This window comes from Anolis carolinensis, chromosome 5, assembly GCF_035594765.1.
Source record: "Anolis carolinensis isolate JA03-04 chromosome 5, rAnoCar3.1.pri, whole genome shotgun sequence".
NCBI lineage: Eukaryota > Metazoa > Chordata > Lepidosauria > Squamata > Dactyloidae > Anolis > Anolis carolinensis.
In genome coordinates this window covers 158,299,064-158,326,752 of record NC_085845.1, presented here as the reverse complement: position 1 = coordinate 158,326,752, position 27,689 = coordinate 158,299,064, and the positions used below count along the sequence as shown (strand labels likewise).

At 39.3% G+C, this 27,689-nt stretch overlaps 2 protein-coding genes across 10 annotated transcripts in view; one reads left to right on the top strand and one right to left on the bottom strand.

Moving 5' to 3' along the window:
- ppfia2 (PTPRF interacting protein alpha 2) overlaps nt 1-27,689 on the top strand; it is a 341,653-nt gene that overhangs the window by 282,125 nt on the left and 31,839 nt on the right. For all 9 annotated transcript variants that reach the window (XM_008110919.3, XM_062982678.1, XM_062982677.1 and 6 more), the window contains 8 exons: nt 614-705; nt 2,249-2,384; nt 3,706-3,926; nt 4,437-4,674; nt 5,995-6,024; nt 7,078-7,208; nt 9,078-9,232; nt 13,910-14,003. In XM_008110919.3, the coding sequence (XP_008109126.2) occupies nt 614-705; nt 2,249-2,384; nt 3,706-3,926; nt 4,437-4,674; nt 5,995-6,024; nt 7,078-7,208; nt 9,078-9,232; nt 13,910-14,003 (1,097 nt within the window). The remainder of the gene's footprint in view (nt 1-613; nt 706-2,248; nt 2,385-3,705; nt 3,927-4,436; nt 4,675-5,994; nt 6,025-7,077; nt 7,209-9,077; nt 9,233-13,909; nt 14,004-27,689) is intronic.
- acss3 (acyl-CoA synthetase short chain family member 3) overlaps nt 19,643-27,689 on the bottom strand; it is a 98,359-nt gene continuing 90,312 nt past the window's right edge. The window contains exon 17 of the mRNA XM_062982682.1: nt 19,643-19,769. The gene's annotated coding sequence lies outside the window, so the exon portion shown is untranslated. The remainder of the gene's footprint in view (nt 19,770-27,689) is intronic.

Genomic DNA, 27,689 nt, shown 5'->3' with positions numbered 1-27,689 from the left:
TTTCAGTACATCCTTGGATACTCAAGGACAACATCTTCAGGAGTTATAATGTGAGGGACACAGGGGATTCAAACTGGATTTCTACTTTTCTATCTCTTCATCCCATCCACTTCATATATGTTAATTGTGATTGCTGTTCTGTCATAATTAAAAAATGTTATTATGCTAGGCTACACTAAGCTAATTTATTTATTGGAGGGAAACAGATTTTGTCTTTGATCCTGGTTGTTGTGTCTGACTCACTTGAAAAATCTAGTACAAACAAAATTTAAGTCCTCAAAATGAAGAAAATATGTAAAATTGGTGGAAAAGACTCAACAATCCAATTACTTATAGATGAAATTACCAAAATCATCTTTAAAGTTAGTTTAACTGAGAAAGAAACAATTTCCTCAAATCTCTCGATAATAATTTATTTCAGTATTGTAAAAATGTATGTCTTAGTCCACATAATTGTTTTAGTTGTCTGAGTCAGATAGTTTCTATCAGAATAATATTTATTGTTCACTTTTACAACTTTATAAAGGGTATAATAATTTTATTCTTTCTTGTCAAGAGCTTAAATATTATGAATCTTGATATAAAGTCAAATAGTGTGCACTGTTGTTTTTAGGAAAGATTGGCAGACGAAATTGACAAGCTAAGGGTTGAAATGGATCAGCTGAAAATAAGGACAGGTTCTTTAATTGATCCCACATTGTCAAGGTAACACTGATTAATAAATAAAGTTTTGTTGTTGTTCTTGATTTCATTTTACTAGACATATTTTAATCATAATATGTTGAAGTCACTATGCTACATCTATTGTTTGTCCCAGTGAAACCTTATCCATTGAAATAAATGGAACTTTTTAATTCATACCTACCTAAATCCCATTGTTAACAATGGGTCTAACTTAAATTGGGATTAATATAGACCATTCTTGTTAGAACTTTCTGAATGAAGTATAGATAGTCCATCCTGGATTTTCTATATGGTGTCTGAGAATGGTGGGACAGTCAAAGGGGAGATTGCACAACTTGAACAAATGTTAACTGTGTATTTGAAATTATTTTTGTCTCTTTTTTTAAAATACCAGAGAAAGTGTACACAGAATTATCAATAAAACATTTTTGTGGATTTGCAAGAGCCATTAAAGTTATGGTTAAGCTTTTATAATTACATATCTGCACAGCTGTTGTGTGCATATTTGAAAATGAACGACTATCAGCTAACTGCAGTCATAAGAATGTATTGCACTTTTTTAGAATTATATGACTAGTGGGAGACTTTTAAAACTGTGTTAATTGTTGTGTTACTCATTATTTGGTGTTGCTTAGTTGCTTAGTAGGCAAGCAAACAACTGCCTGAAAAACTCAACAAGGAGAATCTTTCTCAAATTCTTTCTCACTTTTCCCCTTGTCTCAGATAGACTCACTTCTCAATATCATACAATGAGGATGTACGAGATCTTGGAAAGGATTCTGAAAGTCTATAGTCATTTGATCATTGGCTGCCTGCTCCCTCCCCAAATTGACCTCTCCTTCACCACTGCCAGAGACTTTCTACCCACAAAATGCCTCTTCAAAAATTACATAGTTTTCAAAGACATCCGACATTGGGGAAAATTGATTACACTATTCATTCTCTCTTGTGGGAATGAATAATTTAACAAAGCAAATCCTTAGTGTATTTTTGTAAAACAAGTCTTACAAAGCCAAGAATGGCACTGCAAAATTCCAAGAGATGCAACATTTGGAGGATACCTATGTTCCATTATGCATATTATCCTGGGAGTCGTAGTTCCAGGCAGTTCACATTGGAATTTACAAATATGAAATTGATAAAACGTCCATAAATTATGTTAAGGTAATCCCATTGTATCCTCCCATCATTTTTCTCTGATAGTTCAGTAGAAGATGTAAGGGACTTTCTCTAAATCCTTGATGAGCTTCATAGCTGATTTGGGGGTTTTAACTCTTAACTTCTATATTTCGTTTCTTAATGTTCTATCCACACTACACCACAATGGTTTTCAAAACAATAGCCTTTTATTTGGAATTTTACTTATAATTCTGTTTTTATTGCAATAAATCAGTTTTGTTGTCCTTGCAGTATTCTATAAATTCAACTGTAGAGCTTTCACTGTTGTTTGTAGAATAAGATTATAGAATTAACAAGATCTCTACCTCTACATAGTTCATTTTTGCAATTTTGCTTTTGCAGCTCTTTTCTTTTTTCTAACTTATGAGCCACAATTATTTTTCAGACCCCATCTTGATTCATCAGCAGAATTGAGATACTCCGTGGGCTCACTAGTTGATAGTCAACCAGATTATAGGTCTACTAAAGTGATAAGAAGACCCAGAAGAGGCCGCATGGGAATCCGGAGAGATGAACCAAAGGTTTATCTTTTTATGTTATTGTTTTATCCTTACTACAGCTGTAGCCATATGGATGCTTGCCTGGAAAGTCTATTAAACTCACAAGGAATTATGTATGAATAAATGTAGCCAATTGTGACATCAAAATAAAAGTAGAACCTTATTTTAGCAATAGAAATTGCTGAACTTTATCTGTAGTATTCTCATGGGTTTTGATTAATGGTAACTTTCTGAAGCACACCAACTAAAGGACTCTAACAAAACTAGGAGAGTCCTTGTGACAGCCAATGCCTTCCCTCAGGTTCCTTCCTCTTTCTTTACTACATGCCACAGATGTGTCACAGTGACAGGTTTAAGCTTTTATTATAGTTCATAATTCTTGAAACGACTTCAAGAGTTACGCCGCTTTGAGTCCCATTCATGGGAGAAAGGCCGGATAAAAGTAAATAATTAATAATAAGAAGAAGAAGAACAACAACAACAACAATAACAACTTGTTATAATTAAAAGAGTCCTCCTTTTAAAAATGTTGCTTTCACCTTCAGCTGTCTTGAAATTATGTCCAATGTTTTTATTAAGAGAAGCACTCCTGAATTGCACAATAAAGCTGGCAGGTCATCTTCTTTACCATCAAAAAAGCAGATATCCTGCCACCTCATCACAAAGGGGTAAATTTGCCCCTGGCTCCTCTTCGGAGATGGGGCCTGCCAAGTGCCATCAGATGACACTGGCTTGGCCCAGCCCCCATTCATCCCAATTCACAAGACACTTCCTCTGCCATGATGGAGAGGTAAGTGGGTATTGGATAGCTCTGATGGTGCTACCGCATTTTCCTATGATTTTTCCCCATCTGATGGGGGAAAGACCAATGCAGCAACATCAACGCACCTTGTCCTGTTCCCCCATATGATGAAATGCTACAGAATTGAGGTTAATTTGACAAGGTCTCTAGTCTGTCCAAAACATTTTAGGCTCTCACATTCTCACAGCAGACTTCCCAACCAAACCTCCTTCCAGATGTGCTGTTCACAATTGCTGTCATCCCCACCCAGATGGCTGCAGTTTTTGGCTTATTAAGGCTGTTTCTCTTGACCTGGGTGTCACCAGATGAAGAAAAGCTGTGTTGCAGAATACAATTGTTAACATGAAATGCAGACCATTCAGAATGTCATGATAAAGCTGTGGGGAGTAGGGATTAAGTGTCTCTTGTATAATTGAACTGAGATTTAAAAAAAGCTGAAATGTGTTATTCACTACAACAGACAACTCTGGTTTTTAATTTCTGTTAAAATTAATATTTTAAATTAGGTTAATTATTTTGCATTTTACAATATTTGATTAGGTAAAATCCCTTGGTGATCATGAGTGGAACAGAAGTCAACCGATTGCAGTTCTCAGCAGTCATCCATTTGAGAGTGACACTGAAATGTCAGATATTGATGATGATGATAGAGATACAATTTTTAGCTCCATGGATCTTCTCTCGCCAAGTGGACATTCTGATGCTCAAACACTTGCCATGATGCTTCAAGAGCAACTAGATGCAATCAATAAGGAAATCAGGTACTTTTGTTTCACCAAAATCCTCCTCTTCTTTCCCCACATGAAGTTTAGAAGCATCTGGAGAGCAATGTGTATGAACTTCATCAGATGGCCCTTGTGAAGTGGGGGACAGTGTAGGAAATTGTGGGACAGCATAGGAAACTGTCATGATGTGTTCAGTGGTCCATGCTATCCCTTCCCATGAAATTTCCCCACTGTCCCCCATTTCCTCTTTTGCTCCACCTGACTCCTCTGGGCTCTGTTTCTCTCTGCTGCCACAACACAGTCAGCTGAGTGCTCCAAGGAGTCCCACCGGAAGTAGACCTGCATCATGTGATGGGCTCCAGGAGACTCTGTGCCAGCACACAGAGAAACAGGGAGAAGATGCTTCTCTGCCATCATCTGATGAAGTCATTCAACTTTGTGGGAATTTGATGAAAAAGAATAAACACAATCTTAAAATGTTATTAGAACATCTTTCTCTTGGCATTGCCTGTTTCCTTCTGCTAAACTACTTATTCATATTGCTAGGCTGATCCAGGAGGAGAAAGAGTCAACAGAATTACGTGCTGAAGAAATTGAGAACAGAGTAGCCAGTGTGAGTCTAGAAGGCTTAAATCTGGCCAGGATGCATCCTGGTACATCTATTACAGCCTCCATCACAGCTTCTTCACTTGCAAGCTCTTCTCCTCCCAGTGGCCATTCAACTCCTAAACTCACTCCCCGTAGCCCAGCCAGGGAGATGGATCGGATGGGCATCATGACACTGGTAAGAAAGTGTGCAAATACAGTTTTGTGCTCCTTGTTCAATGTATTACAGTAACTAAGGGTTTATTTTTTTTAAAAAAAAAACATTACTTTTTTCTTTTTCTCTTCATTTTTCTGTCTACTAATTAATTCTGTTAGTGTCCTTGGTAATGCTGTATAACAAACAGTGTCATAAAACTTTTGTCTACACCCATTGTGCATGTTACATGAAATTCACTAGGTATAAGACATATTACTGCAAATAATTCACAGGCCTGCAATGACACTTTTCCCCAATAATGCATCTGTTTTTTATGTGCTTTTAAACATTGAAATCAAAACAACACAATAAAAAGTCATGCAATACACTATTCTTTCACAAACTTAAGTTGCTGACTCAAAGGATTTAAGCTGCTGTTTTTTAAAAAAAATGTTTCCAGTAAGTTCCCAAGAATTCACAGTATAACACATTTTGTAATTTATTTGACCAAGAATGAACGTTTTGGTTTTACAGTCATCCTCCCAGTCATCCTTTGACTTTTATGGATTTGAGTCGTCATGGGTTTGATTTGAAATCTCTCTAAGAATTTCTTGGTCCTCTGGTGTGACTTTATGGTCCATTTCTTCCAGTCATACTGGAAGTCCTAGCGATATTTAAAGATAATACCTCTTTAGGAATCTCTAGGTCATCTAATGCAGTTCTGTGGTCAGCTTTTCAACAGAGGTTGACCATAGAGTCATGCTGGAAGACCTAGATATTCCTAAAGGGATGTTGTCTCAGGTAAAAGGAAATAGCAAATACTTTAATTGTGGTTTTTCACTTTCGCAGGAGTCCTGCGCCCCTAACCCAGTGAATGTGGAGGGCTGACTATATAGCATTATTTCTATGTTTATATTTATGTTTATTTATACCTGGTTTTTCTCTCCACAAGGAGAGTTGCAGAGAAGCATTGGAACTAAGGGTCTTGCAATCTGCACTATAGCAGTAGCCCTTAACAAAGGAATTTTTGGGAAAGGGGAGGAACAAGGTAGGAAGAGCCCCTTCGGGAATATCTCTAAGACAGAAGAGGGGAAAATCCAGTACATGTCAGCCATGAGCCATGTCTTGCGTTCACCTCTTCTATTAACAGAATGTTAAGATAAGATAAATAAGAGTGAGGAAAGTCCTATATGATATCCTGAAATTCTTGAAAGAAGGACAGTCTGAAATGTAATTGTTCTAAAAGCAAGTACTATTTTATGCTGTTTTGTGAAATGAAAATGATTGACTATGTTTATTTTTCATAAAATGTTCTGACAATTCTCTTTTCATTTTGTGTTACTTTTTGATTACCAACTCCAGCCAAGTGATCTCAGGAAGCATCGGAGAAAGGTATATAATATGCTACCCCTCCTCTCCCAAGTTTTCATCTGAAACACAGCTTAGTTCAGCTTCTTGCAGTCAGAATTTTTGAAAATCTTTTCCAAAATAACTTGAAGAAACACATCTCTGCTGTTGTAATTCTTCCATTTATGACAAACTAAAAGCCAAGGCAAGACTTCAACTCTTAAAATCATCCAGAATAAATGAGGTCTATGCCATTTTTTGATATTTGCTGCTAATACAATTAGACTCATAGTCTTTCTTATTAGTATATACAGAAACAGAACCATTACTCTAGTTTCCTACAAACCTTGGTCATTCTTCTATTTAGTAAAATAACCTAAAGTCTTTAGGAGGTCTTTGTACAAGTATACATCACCAGAATTTATGGCAGCAGCCTGGATATGTAGACACAACTGCTTTACGATTAAGACTACTTTAAGATTTAGGATGTTGCAAGGTTTGGTGTGGGTGGTTTCAAAACATGGAGTAGGTGAGAGGGTATTTAACTACTGTGCCAATTCAGATTATGCATCTTTGTGTACAAATAGATACTTGCTGTTTAAGCCACACACACACAAAATCAAGCTTACGGGGGATGTGAGTAGTAACGCTAAATTATTAAAGAATTTTATACCACCTTAAATACTAGGTTTTGTTGAGCATAAGCTGTCATGTGTAGCTGCCCACTTCTTCTGCTGTATGAGCTACATTACTGTCCATGAAAGTTTATGCTCAAAAAATTGTATAAGGTCTACAAGACTTTTTTTCTTGCTTTTGCTGCAACAGACTAACAGGCAGCATCTCCTGAAAATGCTTAATGGTATGTCAGGTTTGGTCTTCAACAATTATATGGTGGGGTTTGAATTGGTCCACTGTAGGGCCATGATTCTTTTTGCATGTTTGTTCTCTGCCTTCTCCATCTTGACAGTAGAAGATTATTTATGTGAAGTCCTATATTCGCTTTGGATGTCTGATAAATTTATACTGTTCACATTACTTTCACAACTATTTACAAAGTTAGTTGATAATCTGAATTTTATGGAAATGATTGATCTGTAGATTACAGTGGTTGAAGAAGATGGACATGAAGACAAAGCCACAATAAAGTGTGAAACCTCCCCTCCTTCAACACCTAGAACCATTAGAATGACTCATACTCTACCTTCTTCATATCACAATGATGCCAGAAGGTAAGAAGCTTATTGTTTGACATTTTATTTCACAATTTTCTTAAATAGTAGTTTTTTAAAAAAATACTTCCAGATTAACTTCCACAGGAACCTTACTGCATGCTAGTTAAGTCTGATTGTCTCAAGTTAACAGTGAACCACTTTTTAATCCTAAAGGGTTGTTGGTTTTCGTCACTTAAAAGTAGCATCTGAAGGAGAAATTGGAGCCAAGGAGTGTGAGGATGCAAATCATGTTTTTGTGCAATAGTTTCTTTTATGTAGTGTGCAACTTGTGTTCTTTATGGTAGTACTTAATCACCTGTTTTAAGTTGGGAGGATCATCACAGAGATTTTTTTTATGATGACTTGCATGGAATCAGGTATGTTGGGTTGATGCACACATCACTTGAAGTAAATTTCTCTAGAATTACTCCCATTTCACAATTTTAAGTTACAGTGTTGTTTCGAAAATTATATTAAAAAGGGAATTTACTTTGAAAAAAATGTTTCAGCATGTTACACATATTTAAACTCTATTCAATAGTAAATTTGAAGTTGCATGCATGCCATGCTATAAACATTACCAACTACAATTTCAGCTTGGATAATACTAGGATCCAATGAACAGTACAGGGAACCCACTATATCCACAGATGCAACCATCCACCACTCTAAAAAAAATCCAAAAGACCAAACTTGGGTTTGCCATTTTAATAGGGGACATTATTTTACTACTCCATTTGTATATAATGGAACTTGAGCATCCACCAATTTTGGGATCCACAGGGGTCTGAAACCAATATGTACTGCCAATATGCCATGAATGCTATTCACATTCAGCTCTCTGATAAGGAGTCTTCCAAGGGTAATTGTATGTTAACTTGTAACAATGTATACATTGTATCTGAGCTGTGAGTTTATCTCCTTGAATTCTAACCTGTATATCTGTTTTTTCATTTCAAGATAAATTAAGGGGGAAATACACTTTTTGTTTGATTTTGTTTTTACTACCTTGCTGTGTGAGTTCCTTTTATAGATGTAAACGTAAATTCTAGCATCCACAGTGATGACTAACCTTACTTGAGCTGCAAGGTATGGCACATCTAAGGACAGTCCAGTAAAACAGTTTAATATTGGTGAACTTAAGTGTGTGTAATACAAGTTTTTGACCTTTGGCTCCTATTTAACTTTATGGAGATAACTGTGTAACAATGCAATGTTTGATACTACTACCAACCTTTTTGAACACCATAGCCCTGAATTTTCAAAAATTTCAGGACTATGAACATATTTTTGGCTGAGATCATTCTTTTATATATGGTTGTCACAGAATATAATTCAGAATATGCAAAGTGAGCAGTTTTTTTAGAGCTTGGCAAGAATGATTTCACGGCATTAATATTTATTTCCAAGCTACTGCGATGTAGGACATAGATGTCACATTCAACGTTGGTGGGAGAAAATAATCTTTCATTAGGTTTTCAATCCTGCTCCCACTCAAGATAAAAACTTCTCAGGTAAGACCAAAAGTTTCCCTTTTGTGGGGTTAAAACAATGCCTATTGCAAAAAAAGTTTGTCTGGCTCTTATCAACCTATCTTTCTATCAGAAATTATTTTTTATAAGGCTTTGGTTAATGATGTCTCCTTTCTGTCACTTTTTCTTGAATTGAATCATCTTGATCAACATTTATGAGGCATAAAATTAGCCATTGTCCTACTCTAAATATTGCTATAATGTAGGGAAGAAGCTATCAACAACATGATTAATGCTTTCAATTATGAAGACACTCTTATTAGATCACAGATAATTTATTTGCACAGCTGCCTAGGAAAGGATGAGACCTCATAAGGACAATAATGTATTATCTATTTTTGTGTGTATTTTGTAGTAGCTTGCCTGCATCCTTGGAGCCAGAAAGCATTGGGTTTGGCAGTATCAGTAGCAGCCAGGATTCCCTACACAAAGCTCCCAAGAAGAAAGGAATCAAGTCTTCAATAGGACGTTTGTTCGGTAAAAAAGAGAAGGCTCGACTTGGACAGCTCAGTAAGACATTAGTTGTACCAGGCTCCAGCCATTTATATATCTGTTTGCAGCCATTTACATATATTTTTCCCTATTTTTTATTATTTTTTTTGGTTGGTGGCTTGGCTTCTTTTTAATTTTTGTTTTACTCTTCCAAACATTCATTTCTCTTTGAACACAGTGGAACCATTTTCCACATGTCTGTTAACATAAATAGTTACTGACTGTTACAAAATCCCCTCCCCCCCCCCCCTCAAATGAGAAAAAGGAGCTGAGGTCAAGATTCGTTAACTTTTAACCGGCATCTTTCATGGACTATTTTACATGTACATCAATATTTAAAAGTTACACAAATTAAAATTTTGGATAGCAAATATATGAATCTGTCAACTGGTTTGAAAAGTCCCACATCACACCATTACCTTCTTTCTTGAACTTGTTTGACATTCAAGATCTTTAATATGCAAGACTTGGATAGCTAAACATCAAAACATTGGTTCTTTTTTGAAAACTCACATGTCAATAGCTTTTAATTCATAATTTATTTGGCAAAAAATCCCTGTTTCATTTTACATTTTTCTTAGTATATATCTTAATTATTAATATAAAGCTTAGTGTCTTCCACCTTTATTTTATAGTGAAATATTTATTTATTTATTTACAGTATTTTTATTCCACCCTTCTCACCCCGAAGGGGACTCAGGGTGGATCACAGAATATATATATGCAGCAAAGATTCAATGTTGTTTGTACACAGACAAGACAGACAATTGTATATAGATAGTGGTATATGTAGGTTTTCCCATCTTCAGCATCTTGGAAGCTTGTGCTTGGTTCCAGCCATGGGGCTTGCTGTCGCTCCATCTCCCTGCCAAAGAGCTTTGTTCATAAACTTCCTTCCTCACTGGCATTTTTCTGGCATTTTCTTATGGGTGCCTCAAATACCTCCCTGCTTTTATCTACTATTTATCTACTCACATTTTTGCTTTTGAACTGCTAGGTAGGCAGAAGCTAGGCTTACCCTGACCCGGACTTCAAACTGTTGACATTTTGATTGACCAGATTTACTGCAGCTGGTGTTTTAACTTGCTGTGCTGAAGCCCAGCCCATATTTCTCCCATAAAAGTTTGTTCACTACTACAGCAGACTTGTCAACCTTCAAAAATATTGCTTCCTAAAACAATTTATTCTAAATAAATTTTCTACATAAACCATTTCTAAAAATGGATTACTGTGAACATCTCTTAACATTATGACATTTAAGCACAATGCCTGGTTTCCAGTTAGAAAGCATCAGTGAACAAAAATTAATATAGCTCTTTTTTGACATGGACAGCCAAAATATGTGGATGTTTTGACATTGTGGATAGTGTTGGGGAAAAAATCTACAGATCAAATTTGTAAAGACATATGCTGAATAACTGATTAGGAACTGATTTTGAAAGATGAATTTTCTTCATCCTTCTTAGTTTTAATCAAATATGTACTTCTGGAAGAAAAACATAAGCAATTTTAATGATGCGTTATAAAGGTATTTGCAAAACATTTAGGCATGTAATAGTCCTACAGAAAGGTGCACTCCATATGTTAATATTCTTATTTTCTTTTTATATTTAGTAACAGTCAAAAAACTTTGAGGAGGTAGCTATGTCAATTTTGCTCTAACAAAAACAGCAGAATCCTTTGGCATCTGAAATACCAGTTTTATTCAGTTTTGTGGGCTGCATCAGATGTTTGCCTCATTAGTAGATACCTACACATACACCTGAGAGGGCGAAGAGGAATGCATGGGAATTGAAATGCAAAAGGTTCCAGCAAGCAATTAGTTTAATGGCAGTACTTTAACACTGGGGGGTGAGAAGGATATCCTAGCATAGATAAGCAGATTAAATAGATAAATGCTTTCTATAAAAGATAGCATTTAACCCCTCTGTTTCCTCCTACCCTACTAGGAGATTAAATATGATCTCTTTTGCTTGCATTGGAGCTAGCATGATGCAGTGGTTTGAGCACTGGACTACAGATCTGGAGACTAGAGTCGCTCTCTCAAAGCTTCCCAAGAAGGCAAAGAAAATCTCTTTTGAGCAAATCTTGCAAAGAAACCCCAATGATAAATTCCCTTTAGGGTCACTAAAAGCAGGAATGTCTTGGTGGCATGCAACAACAAGGCAAACTTACTCTTCTGTGGCTGAGCAGGGATTTAACCCTGGTCCTCCTAATCATAGTTCAATACTTATACCATCCCACTAGCTCTCTAGGTTTGCCTTAATGTAATCACAAGTCAGAAAAGTCTTGAAGGCACACAACAACTGCAGCAGCAACCATCAATATTTGCTTTGGAACAAAGTTAAACATATGTGTATTAATGGTTTATCTGTACTTATATAGCCTTCTCACTTTTCAATTACTATTAAATGGCTGCTATTAAGATCCTAACATTTTCATTTCTGTTCACCTATATCCCACTAGCACCACATGCACCCACACCCCAGTCTAGCATACCAACAGCATGAGAAAGCTACAGATTTAATCTATTTGTTTGAGTTTCCATGAGGCATGTGGTTGGCTGCTATTGGAAAAAGATGCTGGACAAGATTGGCCTTTCGTTTGATCCCTTAGGGTGCTCTTTTGTGTTAAATATTTATGTTTTTATGCATAGCCATCAAAAGTTAGGACTGAGCATAATTTGTTTTATTTTTATTTTCTTGTATCACAGCAAGTATTATTTTCCTTCTTTCTTGATCTTTGAATATGAAAAGTTGTTTCAGCCAAAATATGCTAGTGTTCTTGTCCATGATCACTAGTAAAAGTGTTTTTTCCAGAAGATCATAAAGAGCTTAATACAGCAAAGATGCCTTCTGTAGTCTCACTTATATACTGTAGCACTTCACTTTTACTCTAAATGTGTTCCAAACGGATAGCTAGGGAAAACCCAGCAAGTATGTTAACAGAGAATAGCCCTGTGTTGTCATGCTTGTTTTCTTTCATGCAGAATGATTTAGAATAAGGCTGAAAGAAAATGTTCACTGTACATCTTTTAACACAACAATAAGATTCCTTCCTCTCTCTCTCTCTCTCTCTCTCTCTCTCTCTCTCTTCTTTTTTCCTTTCGTCATCCTTTGAACTTACTATTCTTTTGTTCTCCTCTCTGAGCTTCTATTTTACAGTCTTCCAGCATGCTTTTGAAAATTACTTTCTTGCCTCCCTTGTATTGTTTCATTTGTAATGTCTGTCATCAAACAGAATATGACATATGTGAGCAAGTTATATTGTGATACTTTCTAAAATTGAAAAATGTAACATTATTGCTAATTTCTAGTGCTTCCGATTCAGAAATGTTTAAATATGATGTATTACTATAACACAATCCCTATCCTATGTGTGTATGGTCACTTGATGATTTGTCTGGAAATGTGATGACTCCTAAATGGACTACAGGCCAGTGTCTGATCTGCTGAATTTTGTACATTCAGTCTTTATTATAATGATATAACAAATATCTTCTTCATGGCCAAAAGCCATGTTATAGAAGGCTAGTATTTTTTTCCTGAGCATTAAAGATTTTTGAGAGGGCAACCACCATGTTTTGTGTGTATAATCATCTCACCTCTGGCTCCTTTAATTAGTTTTTTTAGTTTTACCATTTTTCAAGAATGATGAGGTTGTGGAGAAAATAAATATCCATGCTGCATGTTAGGTTGTATCCATTGCTTGAAAAAATAGTTTGTCAAACTATAACTCCCAGAATACCCTTGTTGGGTGGGACTTTTATAGGGTTGTTGTGAAAAATTGTAGTGTGAAAAATAATTTGCCTAGCTTTGGTTTTACAACGATATGAGCAGAAGACACAATTGGGGTTTCTTAGGCGACTCCACTTCCCTGAGCAATTCCTTACTCTCATAGCAGTGTTAGTATTTTTCAACACTCTCTAGTGAATATTTTCCTGAAAGCACAGGATGTTTATGAGGAAACCTAGTATGAGAAAGCCCCATTGTGTGACTGGCATTCTGCTCATATAACCTTTGAATGCAACACATTGTTTATTTCCATTTTGCTAGTGGCTGCTCTAGGAATAGATCTAGCCAAGTTCACACTTTCTCTAAAGTATAAAGAAATTTAAATTTCCTACACAGGGACATCAGTTTTCATGAAACCATAGCTTAGCTATCTATCAGGATAATATGTACTTCCATATAGCTTGAAAGAGTCAGTAACTTTTATGGTAGTCTTAAAAGAGCAAGGAAAAATCCTTGATTGAAAGTATTGCTTCTAAAGATTAAGATTTACTAAGTATTACGCAGAACTTTTAAATCACTGTAGGACTTTATTTTCAGAAAGCCAACTGTAAGAGGAATACTGTATTCCTCAATATTGAATCATGCAATTAGAAAGCACCTTCCCTTTGTATCCTGTTCTCTTAAGAAAATACGGTGAATGAAATGTTTCCTTTGATGCTGTAAGGACTGTTGTGAGACACCTATATGGTATGATTTTTAAAGGCAGTGAAATCATCCTGCAAAAGGTATATTTGAAGATCTGTCCATCCCACTACAATCAGAAAACTAACTGCAAAGCCCAGCGGTATGAATGTTTCAGAAGGCAAATCTGAAGATTTTACAAACAGTATGGTAAATGAATAGAATTATTTCCATTGAAAATAATGACAAGGGAGAAAATCTCTTTACTGTTTTAACACAGGAGGTTACATAGAAACAGAAGCGGCAGCACAGGAATCTCTGGGATTAGGCAAACTTGGAACACAGGCAGAGAAAGACCGAAGACTAAAGAAAAAGTAGGTTGTTTGGTCACATTCTTATCATGCCCTATTTTGTTAGGACAATCATTCGGTCCTGGATTTTGCTTTTACTTGGTATACCCAGTAGCTGTTTATCTCGTTTAACATATATTTGATTTGCAAAATATTGTACATTTTATACACATATAATTTAGCATAACTGGTAAATGGCATGAATGTGAGACTAAAGAACAAATACATACTTGCTTGCAAAAAAAAATACTAATACCTGTGTCAGCTGCATTTTAAAAACCTAATCACAATGAAGCATAGTTGCCATTTTTTAGTGCTTACAGTAAATGAAACAGGAGGGAAGGCTGTTAGTGTTTAGCAGCCTATTATAAATTGCAGATGTTCCCCATTGGTACCATTTACTCTATTTTCTTTTCAGTCAGCCATAAAGGTGACAAGCAGGAGTTCTGTGTATATGAATTATAGGATAATTATTTTCTTTCTCCCACTGCGTATACTTAGAAACCAAATTCAGCAGCTGCACCCATTCAGAGCGCATAGCCTGTGATAAAATATAAATATTTGTAGTTCCTATTCTAAGTCATGCTCACAGAAAAAAATACATTTTTAAAAAAATGCAGAGATGTATGTATTTAATACAAAGGGGGGCATCTATACTGAATGATGTTTTTAAAATCTTCATTGTGTTTTTATTGGTATTTTGAGGATTTCCCTTGAAAGTGTTTTCACATACTTTCCTTCTCCTAATTCTTTTCATTGTTTGGTGCTATCTGGAATGTCTCCTGCTTGATACTGTCAGCTTCTCCATAGGTGTGTTCCAACATTTGGCCATTTTCTTTTCGTAGTGTATGTATGAACCTTGATGTTCTGTACCATGTGTGCCTGCAAGAAACTGTATTTTCACTGTTCATTGTTGAGATTGTAAAAATCCTGAAGCAGCAGTCCTAATCTACAAAGCAATTGGTTTGCCGCCTTCTCGCTAAGTTTACTTAAATTGACAGCTAGTTCGTGAATTGAGCTAGATGTCACCAGAGAAACAGATCAGAATTGTATCATGCTGCCAATACTTTTTCCTCATTATTTTCATAAGATGTAACCACATGAGTATTGTATTTATTCATATCCCATATTTTTCCAGCTCAAACTCACTTCACTTTTCCCATGTTTGGTCCATGAGAATTCACTGATTCGTATCATACAAAACAAAATTCACAGTGCCTCAGTGACCAGATCTTATGGTCCTTTTGACAACAAAGATGTCAAAAAGAATGGTTAGAGTGCCTTCTCTCCAATATTTATTTATGTACAAATTGTAAATAACTATGGTATGCCCTGCTCTGTATCATGAGATTGGGGGGAGGGCAGATAAAATGAATTAAAAAATTGAAAATATAAAACCATAAAATAATTTAAGAAAAATAAAACATATTTAATGAGTTAATACATTAAACAGCTCACGGTGCTAAAGTTCTTTAAATAGATATACATTTTAATTTTAGAAGGAATACATTAGACCCGAAGATTTTAATAAGAGGCTTAAACAGCCTTTAATGGTACCCTATAAACACCAGTGAACATTTCTTGGCCTGAATATGACGGTAGATAGGTACACATACACTTACTTGAATAATTTTTAATTTCCTTTTGAGAACACACTAGGCCCCTTACTCACTTTCTAGGATGACAAAGCACATTAAAAGAGAATTGCAAGCATCCCAGGTCTTCTCGGTGGTCTACTAGTGACTTTTCAGCAGAATTTATGATTCTCGTCTTCCTTCACTTCTTTTATGAAAACTTGACACCTGAACACCAGCTTTGAAAATAGTACACATTATAACACAGTGTGTTATATCGCTAGTTCCTCTTCTTTCTCAAATAAAAAGACCTCCAGATGTTCCTTTCCTCACAGTAAGAATGAAAATAGGGATTTCCTACATTAATCATTCTAAGCTGCCCTCTATACCTGATCTTCCTTTTTCATCTTTCTTAAACCTCTTTCTTATAATCAAAGTCTAAGCTGCAAAGGAGATGTGTGGCTTCTTTAAAAGACTACAAGAACTCCAGGAAATGTCCCCAAAATACTGGTAATGGTGAAATTTTGAATTCACACCATTATAGGACATTTCACTGGAAAGTATCTTTAACTTGACTAAGAGCTGTATCTAATGGTACCACGTTCAAAGATGTCACATCTTGAGAAATTTTTGAAGGTTTTGTCTCATGAATCCCACTTTTAACAATCCACCCTCATTCCAGATTAAAATATAACGTATTTGGAGATAAAAAGGAAAGGGATGTGGAGAAGTTCTCTAGCTCTACTTTTAATCAGTTTCATCAGCCCTTCTTCCAACTCACTCCCTTTCATTTTTACATTAAAGTCAAATGGAGTGGCTTTGAAGACTTTCATAAGAGAGAAATGTTAACTTTGGTTTGATAAATATATCCTGTATGCCACCTTTGATGCTTATTTCTGCAGACAGTGTGGTCTTTCCAATAGGAAGTTACTTGTCATGAAAATATATTTGCGGTCATGCAGGTATAGACAATGTGTGTGTGTTTTAGGCATTTGCTGGATTTCTTTTTGCCTCTGGTTAGCATTTGAAACAGAAGACCAAACACTATAAAGATTCTCCTTTTGTTTAACATAAGTATGGTAGAACCCTTCAGGAAAATTTTGCTTACTAAAGACGTCAGTTTTAGTGACAGTCTATCTATTTTAACTAAAGTATCAATTTACTATTGAACTATAAATACCTATATGAATAAGTACAAGTAGAAAAGTACCTTGTTTTGCAGTGCAGGAAGTAATGAGGTTCTAAGTTTAACATGCTCTGATTGTATTTCAGACCTGTTCTTGCAATCTAGCCTATTAATTTCTGATGTTTAGAAACATCTAACTCCTGTTTAGATGACAATCTGGGCAGAATGAGTACAGGCAGTCCCCGAGTTACAAACAACATAGGTTCTTTAGGTTTGTTCTTAAATTGAATTTGTTTGCAAGTTGAAACATATACATTTCTTAAGTGTAACTCCAGCCATAAATATGTCCTCTTAGACTATCACTCGTGATGAAGTACGTATGATTGCTTTCCAAGTGTAGAGTCTTGGCAGTTGGTCCGTAAGTGACTGTAGAGATCTATTCTGGATCTGCATATTCTTTCACAGAGCACATCAATTTCCAGATGGAAGGAGGACCCAACAAGGGTTGGCTTGATGCACCTTCCTCTTGACACATTTCTCCCATTCCTCCCATTCATTCTTCTTCTAAATCCTCAGCACTGTTGGTAACAGCTGACCTCCAGTTAGAACCTTCGAGGGCCAGGGCTTCCCAGTTCTCGGTGTCTATGCCACTGTTTTTAAGGTTAGCTTTAAACCCATCTTTAAATCTATTTTGCTGTCCATATTTTGGATAGCATATGGAAAGGTTAACACCTCTGTGGGTTGTTTTTTTTTGCTGTGCTCCTGTTCAGAAGATTTTATCCCACTTTCTGTCTCTGTGATAACTGAATATTGAAAAAATGGGCTTGTTGTGGAAACAAGGATGGGTGAGAAAGCTTCGGTTGAGCCACCTTTTCCCCATAATAACTTCCAGGAGTGAATTTCCCTTCCGAGGGGTAGATTCTTCTCACTTTCTGTTGTTCTTAACTATGACCCATTTGTAAGTTGGATGTTTGTAACTCGGGACTGCCTGTATATTGAAGGATGTGTGAATTAAATCTATTGGCCCTTCCTTTTGATGCTCCGTTTATGTATCCATTCATCTGGGAATAACCGACATATATGGACACAGATTCTTGGTACCCTGTATTTTTGCAGGCTAAATATCCTATATGAGCACAGTTTGTAGAAACAAGGAGATTGGATTAAATGCAGGGATGCTGGGATCTATCTAAAATCAGTGAACTTTCCATCATTTCTTTGTTCTTACATTGTCATCTACATGGGGCTCTGCTTTTTAAGGCCAAAGCAAATTGACTTCTACTGGATATTACTCTGTTTGAGGATTTAAGTATTAAGACTGGAAGTTTTTCCTAGGGTATTGGTGACTTAAAGGCACTAGGTGCCATAACTGTATAATAGACCAGCGTACTATCATGCCTTTGGGACTTGTTTCTCTTTAAGAAGGATGTAATTTTCCTGAAGCAATGATGTCGAACTGTATTGCTTCTGTAGAAACATAACTGAATAATACTTTTGTGTGTGCTCATCCAAATGTAGAGAATGCAAATAATATATCCAGTTGCTATTTAAATATGGACACATTTACAGTTTCAGTGGTTTCATGGTTTATAAATTAAACACATTTATGGCTGATTTTACAAGTCTTAGATTCATGTCTGGTTGCCAAGGTTGGAACAGGTTTGACTTTCAAAAATGCAGTTAAAAGCAAGTGATTTCACACTAGATCATTTATATTTCATCATGAAATTAATCTGGTGATCCTACTATACCCACTTTAGTACAGAGCTTCAGTAGTCATAGCTGGTTGTTAATGTTTATGCAGTGTGTTTTACAAAATTATGAATTTATAATGGATAAATATATAGTTAAAATCTGGCAACTACTAGTTTAATTTGGATAATTACTTAATTTCAACAGGCCTTGGTTTGTGATATACAAATGCTATACTTTGTAACAGGAACTATCTTCAATCATTATTATAATTTGAAGCATTTAATTTGCCTATTACTGTAAAGTACCATTGACCTTTTCTCTCCATCTCCAGGATAGTGAATATTGATTTTACTTTATTTTCCTGAGAAGATTTCACATTCCTCAGCTCACCTACATAGCTAATCTGGCAAAGTCAAATTGGCATTGGGCCAGAAAGGCATCAGGCACTGGAATATTTTCGCAATCCAGTTTTGTCTCTGAAAGAATTCAACATGTATGCTACTACATTCTGATAATTCCATAGATTTCCAGCTCTGGAAAAATTGGAATGAAAATTAAATCTTCTGAAGTTCTCCAGCCATCACACCACATGAACAAATTCTAAGCTCAGAAAACAATGACATGAACTGTTAGGAGGGCCAAAGTTCTTCCATGAGGCAGCTGAGGTGTTCTGAACTCATTCTGTTATTTACTGTAAGTGCCCTAAGGATTGAAACAGATTTAATCTGATGTTTTATCATCAGTTCCTAATGACAGGTTATCCCACAAATTAGTAACGTCATCTGTATAAAGTATTTAATCCCTGGCAAATTTACCATACTGACACTGACAAATTGTTTTTGTGAACATGGCTAACTAATACCAAAACAGTTTGCACAGTGTTACCTTTGGCAAGGATGTCCTCACATCTTATCTAGCTGACATGGTATCATTGGTGTGTTGAAACAGTGCAGTTACTGGAGGGGAGAACTGACGGCTCTAATGTTTGTCTTGCCTTTGCTCATGAAATGCAATGTTAAAGTATAAAATCTCCCTAATTCACCATGTCTGTTTTCAAGTGGTTTGCCATATGGTTCCAAATAAGGTCTAATTTTGTGTTTCCAGGCAGTCATTTTGTGCTTCCATGTAGAGAACCTTACCATACATGACAGGTGGAAAAGGACTTTCTAGTCACATGAAGAATTGTCAGTGAGCTACAGAACGAGTTTATGACAGTTCTATGCTATCATTTAATTCTACTTCGAGAATGGAGAACTGCACAAAAAAACTTCAAATAGTCTTTTATCTAGGTCTTCCTTAATTCTCAAAATCTCAGTCTGGCCAAACTGACTGTAAGGATTTTAGGAGCTACATAGTCCAAGAATGGCATCTTTTCCTAAGTCTGCTCTTCTCCACCTGCAAGATAAAAAAATAACATTTTGTGGAAGATTCTCTAGAGCAGCATTTATGCACAACATATATGCTTCATTTTTAATGCTGATGCATGGAGAACTCAACCTCTTTGCCTTTTGTGAAAGCTTTCAGAAAATGTGGAAATATATATAGAAATCCTTAGTTTGAGGGACCTTTACCCTCTGTCTCCACAAGACGAGATTTTATTTCTCTATATAGTCAAATCGTAAAGATTTGAAAAGTTATATTAAAGTCTTGTCTTAGATTACCGGGGTGACTGATTCTTCAAGAATGCTATTTTTCTTATAAGGCATGTCCTTTTGAATTTTCTGCACATTCCCTAGATAACCCAGACATGTTCTGTTTTGTGATGACTCATGGGCCTTGTAGTCCTGCTTATGACACTGTAATGCCTGATGATGAAGAAAACTTGGGTTTTTTACCTTCCCAGTCTGAACTGGAATCTTCCCAGCCAGATCTTTCCCAGGCAGATCTGGGAACCTTGCACCTGCAAGAGAGTTGTGACCCAGAAGTATGTCAAACAAATCCGGAGCCCACTTCCCCTGTGTTCTCCCGCCATGAGTTTTGTAAACAACAGAGAGGTTTGGAAGCTGCTTCGCGCAGGAGTGCGAGGATAGCAGCCAAGAATTCAGCCAATTAAGTCTGCTTTTTCGTGAGAATCCTTAAGGAGTCAAACATCTGGTCTCAAAGATTAGCTTTCGTTTCTGGTTCCCAGAGAACTGCTTCGGCGGGAAAGTTAGACTCTATATAGGTGATTTACCCGCGAAGTAACTTCGCGGAGTCAATTCGTCAACCTCCGGAGCGAGTTGTGTCTGGACAGCGCGCTCCGTTTCAAGCCTCGCTCCTGCTCAAGCCTTGCCCTGCTTTCCAGCCTTCGCTCCTGTTTCTGCCTTTGTTTACCTACGGACCTTGCTTGTTTCCCAGGACTAAACATTGCCTTGTATCACGGATTTTACCAAGTTTTTCCACGGACCTTGTTCTTGTTCCTTGTTACCTTGTTCCACGTTTTAAGCCTTGTTTCAAGTATCAAGTTATTTCCTAGCCTTGCTCAAGTTTATGGACTAAAGGACCTTGTCATCTCCCCTCACTTTGCCTGGCAAAGTGAGTGTTTCGGTTATTGGATTACAACTTTGAACCTTAATATTTCATATTGGACATCGCTTTTTTGGACTAATTTAGACCTTTCCTGAAAGGTCTGCTTTTGGACTATTTCATATACTTGCTTTTATTAACTTTATATATCCCTTCAATAAAGATATTAGATAGATTCTGGCCTCTGTGTTTGGTTATTGGTGCCTTTGCAGCCTGGGTCCTGACAGTTTGACTCCGCCACCCATAAGCACCAATTAACCAAGGCCAGAATGTCGACCGGAGCCGCGCCGGCTGGGCAGCCGCTCAGCTACACCATCAGCAAAGATGAAGTGGATCGCATCCGTGACAGACTCAACGCGCAGGATGGAGAAATAAAAGGATTGAGGGAGCGCGGAGTCCGCCTCCCGGCCATGGCGTTGCCAACTAAGTTTTCTGGAGAAGCTTCCAAGGTCCAAGTTTTCCGCCGCCAGTGCCAGGCTTACCTAGAGGCCCGTGCCGCCGAGTTTCCCCAAGAAGACATCAAGGTGGCGTGGGTTTACAGCCTTCTAGACGGACCAGCGGCCAGCTGGGCGACGGCCCTATTCGATCAAGCCTCTTCCCACCTAAGAACAGCGCAACGCTTCTTGGATCACCTTAAGGAGACCTGGGGAATCGAGGACAATTTGGAGGCAGCCGGCCATAAACTCCGGCGCCTCTTTCAAGGAGACAGACCCATGTCTCAGTACATAGCTGAGTTCCGAGTGCTGGCCCACAGCACCGGCTGGAACGATGTAGCCCTCAGGGGACAATTTCGGGAGGGTCTCAACATTGAAATGCTGGAAGAAATCTCCAAGGTGGACCCTCCCCAGTCCCTCGAAGCACTCATTGACCAATGTTTACGGGCTGAAGTCTTGATTGCCAACAGGAAACAATGGGTACGTGGTCAGAGCGGTAGAGCTGGGGCAAAACCCCCCGCTCCCGCCAGCGTCCAGCCGCGTCCAGTGTGGAGACCCCCACCACCAACCCCATACCCCAGAGGGAGCGAGGAGGTGCCGATGCAGTTGGGCAACGTGCGACCCAGGTTAGATGCCGCCGAGAAGGCCCGTCGCCAACGCTTAAATCTCTGCTGGTATTGCGGAAATGGGGGCCACTTCGCCAGAGAGTGTCCAGCCAAAGGGAAGCCCGCCGCCCGTCTTGCGGCGGCGTCCTCCACGGAGACGAAGGCGTCTGAGGCGGCTGGCACACAGCCGGCGGGGGAAGCCAACGACCGGGCGTAGAGAGGCTCGCCAACCCGGTCAGAAAACCCATTCAAGAGCCGCCAACCGGGGTCCTGTTCCTTCTAGTGGTCACCTTATGGTCAGCAAAAAGGGGACCCGTCATGATCCACGCCATGATAGACTCCGGAGCCACCAACAACTTCATTGACAGAGAGTATGCCGACTCTCTGGGATTACAATATCATGACTTCAAGAATGCCCGTGTGGTGCAAGCCATAGACGGCCGCCCCCTCAAGACGGGGCCCGTAAGCCAGTGGTCAGAACCCACCAGGATGTGGATAAGGGAACATATGGAAGAGATTTCCTTCTTTGTTACCGAGGTTCCCCATTTCCCTGTGATTTTGGGAATCCCGTGGCTGACTCTCCACGACCCAAGCATCTCCTGGTCCAACAGAGAACTACAGTTTGCTTCAAAGTACTGCCAAAACCATTGCCTCGTAGCCAAGGTCTGCCATGCCACAGAGACCGAGCCCATCATCACCCTGCCCAAGAAGTACTCCGAGTATTGGGATGTATTCAATGAAAAAGAAGCCGAGAAATTACCCCCACATAGACCTTATGACTGTGCCATTGACTTGGTGGAGGGGGCCCCGATCCCGCGAGGGCACCTATACTCCCTGACTGAACCGGAGCAAGAAGCTCTCAGGGAATTCATAGAGACAAACCTTCGCAAGGGATTCATCAGACCCTCTCAATCCCCAGCCGCCTCCCCAGTGATGTTTGTGAAGAAGTCAGGGGAATTACGCTTGGTGGTGGACTACAGAGCATTGAACAATATCACCAAGCGGAACAGTTATCCCCTGCCCTTAATCTCGGATCTACTGGACCGACTTCGAGGAGCCAAGGTCTACACCAAGCTGGATCTTCGAGGGGCTTATAATCTAGTTCGCATCAGAGAAGGGGACGAGTGGAAGACTGCCTTTCAGACTAAATTCGGATTATTCGAGTCCCGAGTTATGAATTATGGATTATGCGGAGCCCCCGCAACGTTCCAGCATTTTGTCAATGATATTTTTCAGGACTATCTAGATCGGTTCTTGATAATCTACCTGGACGATTTTTTGGTGTTTTCTAGATCGCAATCAGAACATGAGAACCACGTCAAAATGGTGTTACAACGTTGCGAGATCATGGACTTTATGCCAAGTTGGAAAAATGCGCTTTCGATCTACAAGAGGTAGATTTCCTTGGTTACCGTATCTCGCCTCTAGGGCTCTCCATGGATCCAGCCAAGGTTTCAGCAGTATTGGAATGGCGGGCGCCAACTAACAAGAAAGAGGTGCAGCGTTTCTTGGGGTTCGCGAACTATTACCGCAAGTTCATTCCAGATTTTGCCCGCTGGTCTGACCCAATCACTAGCTGCATCCGTGGAAAACAGCCCTTCCGCTGGACTGATCAAGCAGAGAAAGGGTTCCAGCAACTAAAGAAATTATTCACGTCCCAGCCAATTCTACAACACCCAGATCCTGGAACCCCTTTTGTTGTGCAAGCGGACGCCTCGGATGTGGCAATTGGGGCTGTACTCTTACAACCGGTGGGAGACCACCTTCATCCCTGTGCCTTTTACTCCCGTCAACTAACCACACCAGAGAGAAATTACACCATTTGGGAAAAGGAACTACTGGCCATAAAGGCAGCCTTTGAAACTTGGAGACATTGGCTAGAAGGGGCCAAATTTCCCATTGAAGTCCACACTGATCATCGAAATCTAGAACATCTAAGAACTGCCCGCAAACTAAATCAGAGGCAGCAACGTTGGGCTTTATTCTTTGAACGTTTCAACTTCCAGATCCATTATGTGACCCCAGCCCAAACCAAGCAAGCAGACGCCCTGTCACGTAAACCGGAATACGCTGCAGGACGCAAGGAGACCTTTGAATCCCAACTACTACAACCCGAGAACTTTGCCACGCTCACAGTGGGGAACACTAAATCCACTCCCATTGGTTCAACTTCCTCTACTCCAGGACCCATCTGTGCTCAAGAAATCAGGGCTAGTCAGCAAGCAGATGCCTGGGCGCAGGATCAACTTCGTCAAGGTCTGCATTTTCCCTTTTCGCTTAAAGATGGACTGCTTTGCTATAGAAATCATGTTTATATCCCACCCGGACCGGGCAGGGAAAAAGCGCTTCGTCTGTGTCATGACTGCAAACCAGCAGGGCATTTCGGACTATTTAAAACCATGCATCTGATCCTAAGGGATTTTTGGTGGCCCAAGATCCGCAAAGATGTGGAAAAATATGTCAACACCTGCCCAGTATGCCAGCGCTCCAAGATAAGAAGGGAGAAACCCTCAGGGCTTCTACATCCCCTTCCTACCCCATCTCGCCCATGGGAAATAATTTCTGCGGATTTCATCACTGACCTACCACCTTCCTGTGGATTCACCACGATCCTAGTGGTGGTGGACCTTTTCACCAAGTTAGCCCATTTCATACCCTGTGAAGGTCTCCCCACGGCCAAAGAGACTGCAGATCTATTCCTTCAACATGTTTTCAGACTACATGGATTGCCCAAGAGTTTAGTCTCAGACCGTGGATCTCAATTCACCTCTCGTTTTTGGAAGGCACTACAAAAACTATTGGGCATAGACTCTCGCTTATCTTCAGCTCATCATCCTCAAACAGATGGGCAAACGGAGCGCACCAATGCCACCTTGGAGCAGTATCTTCGCTGTTATGTAAACTACCAACAGGACAATTGGGCTTCTCTGTTACCACTGTCAGAGTTTGCTTATAACAATGGAGTTCAAGCTTCTACAAAAGAAACGCCGTTCTTTGCAAACTACGGCTTCCACCCACGTTTCTTTCCCCCTGTCATTGAAACTTCAGAAGTTCCCGCAGCAGAGGATTGGCTGCAGGAACTCACAGCGGTACAACAACTTTTGCTCCAGCAACTGGACCAAGCCAAGGAGGACTATAAACGCCACGCTGACAAACATCGCCAGCCGGGCCCCGAAATCAAGGTAGGAGATCGGGTTTTCCTGTCCACTCGCTTTCTGCCCTCCCACCGCCCTTGCCGGAAGTTAGATGCCCGTTTCATTGGCCCTTATCCAGTGGTGGCGCAATTAAACCCCGTGACTTTCAAACTCCAACTTCCGCGTTCAATGCGCATCCACCCAGTGTTTCACCGTTCCCTGCTCCTTCCGGCGGATGGTGTGCGTCCTGATACAGACCAACCGGCTCCCCCTCCTGTTTTGATGAATGGGGAGGAGGAGTTCGAGGTTGAGGACATTTTAGATTCTCGCTTTCACCGCCGCCGCCTGCAATATCTCATTGACTGGGTGGGTTTTGGCCCGGAGGAGCGCTCTTGGGAAGACGCCTCCACAGTTCACGCTCCTGATCTAACCCGTCGCTTTCATCAGACCTATCCCACCAAACCGCGGCCTCGCGCTTCGGGGAGAGAGTCCCAGTTTGGGAGGGGCCCTGAGGAGGGGGATAGTGTGATGACTCATGGGCCTTGTAGTCCTGCTTATGACACTGTAATGCCTGATGATGAAGAAAACTTGGGTTTTTTACCTTCCCAGTCTGAACTGGAATCTTCCCAGCCAGACCTTTCCCAGGCAGATCTGGGAACCTTGCACCTGCAAGAGAGTTGTGACCCAGAAGTATGTCAAACAAATCCGGAGCCCACTTCCCCTGTGTTCTCCCGCCATGAGTTTTGTAAACAACAGAGAGGTTTGGAAGCTGCTTCGCGCAGGAGTGCGAGGATAGCAGCCAAGAATTCAGCCAATTAAGTCTGCTTTTTCGTGAGAATCCTTAAGGAGTCAAACATCTGGTCTCAAAGATTAGCTTTCGTTTCTGGTTCCCAGAGAACTGCTTCGGCGGGAAAGTTAGACTCTATATAGGTGATTTACCCGCGAAGTAACTTCGCGGAGTCAATTCGTCAACCTCCGGAGCGAGTTGTGTCTGGACAGCGCGCTCCGTTTCAAGCCTCGCTCCTGCTCAAGCCTTGCCCTGCTTTCCAGCCTTCGCTCCTGTTTCTGCCTTTGTTTACCTACGGACCTTGCTTGTTTCCCAGGACTAAACATTGCCTTGTATCACGGATTTTACCAAGTTTTTCCACGGACCTTGTTCTTGTTCCTTGTTACCTTGTTCCACGTTTTAAGCCTTGTTTCAAGTATCAAGTTATTTCCTAGCCTTGCTCAAGTTTATGGACTAAAGGACCTTGTCATCTCCCCTCACTTTGCCTGGCAAAGTGAGTGTTTCGGTTATTGGATTACAACTTTGAACCTTAATATTTCATATTGGACATCGCTTTTTTGGACTAATTTAGACCTTTCCTGAAAGGTCTGCTTTTGGACTATTTCATATACTTGCTTTTATTAACTTTATATATCCCTTCAATAAAGATATTAGATAGATTCTGGCCTCTGTGTTTGGTTATTGGTGCCTTTGCAGCCTGGGTCCTGACATGTTTTAAGATTTCTCTGTTACCTTGTATTTCCATGCATTTTCATGGGGATGGTCCATAGCGTTCATTTTCAAAGTGGTCCATGGCCCCCATGGAACTATTGCTTTAGAACCAGAGTCCTGGAAAGCTTTACTTGCAGTGCTGCTGCAGTGAATTGCAGAAATTGTGGAATAAATAGCAGAAAGAAAGAGCCACTACTTTCTTCTCGTGTATCTAGGAACTATTCATGGTCTCACAGCCATACTAAAATAAAGAAAACTTTGATGTATCCATGTATCTCCCAGATTGGTTGGCAATATTTCATATCTATTTCATGTATTTGCAAGCAATAATGGCCTCTGTTCAGTGTCGGTGTTTAGTCCTTTTCCATGTGATCAGTCAATACGGATATCCGCCAGCAGAAGTGATTGATGACAAAGAGCTGAGATAAGCTTTTGTGTCATCTGTATACTGTGACTACAGTTTTGTTTAATACTAATTGAAAGTGAGACCATGGTTCATGCCTGTAAATGGTGTTTCAAAGAGGTTTATATCTTGTTTAGGTGATAAGTAGCAACTTGGCATTTTCTGCATAAGCAGTTCTGTGATCGAAGTGTGGTGTACTGTCTCTTAGCTTAAAAGAGCAGGGATATAAACTTAGTTTTAAAACAATGCTGAGAAGACTAAAATGGAAAGTAGTAAAAGGATCAAATCGTACTGTATTTATTTCATGCAGAATAATAATGCTCTTATATGTGGCACCATTCAGTTAACCCAGATTGTTTCTAAACTAACCATCTACTCTAAAATAGACAGTTCAGTGGATTTTTGTGGAGGATCCAAATGAATCAATTTCTGGTTCAGTGTATTATTCACGTTTCTGTGTCGGCTCTCTATCTCATTAGAGGTCATTTGTGGCATTTTTAAAGAGTTAACGTCATTATACAAACAGCTTGACAAAGTATTTTTATAGGTTCACTCTTTTGTTTTGAGGCATCTCTGGACTTATATTCCCTTAAATGTTCCCTATTTTCCTTTCTTCTGAAGTGACTTTTACTTCTCAGTTTCTGTTACCTCAATCTATCTAATGGCATTCCTGATCTGAAACTAAATTGGTGTTCTGTGGTGAGGCTCAAATCCCTTGTTTTCTCTTTACAAGGCT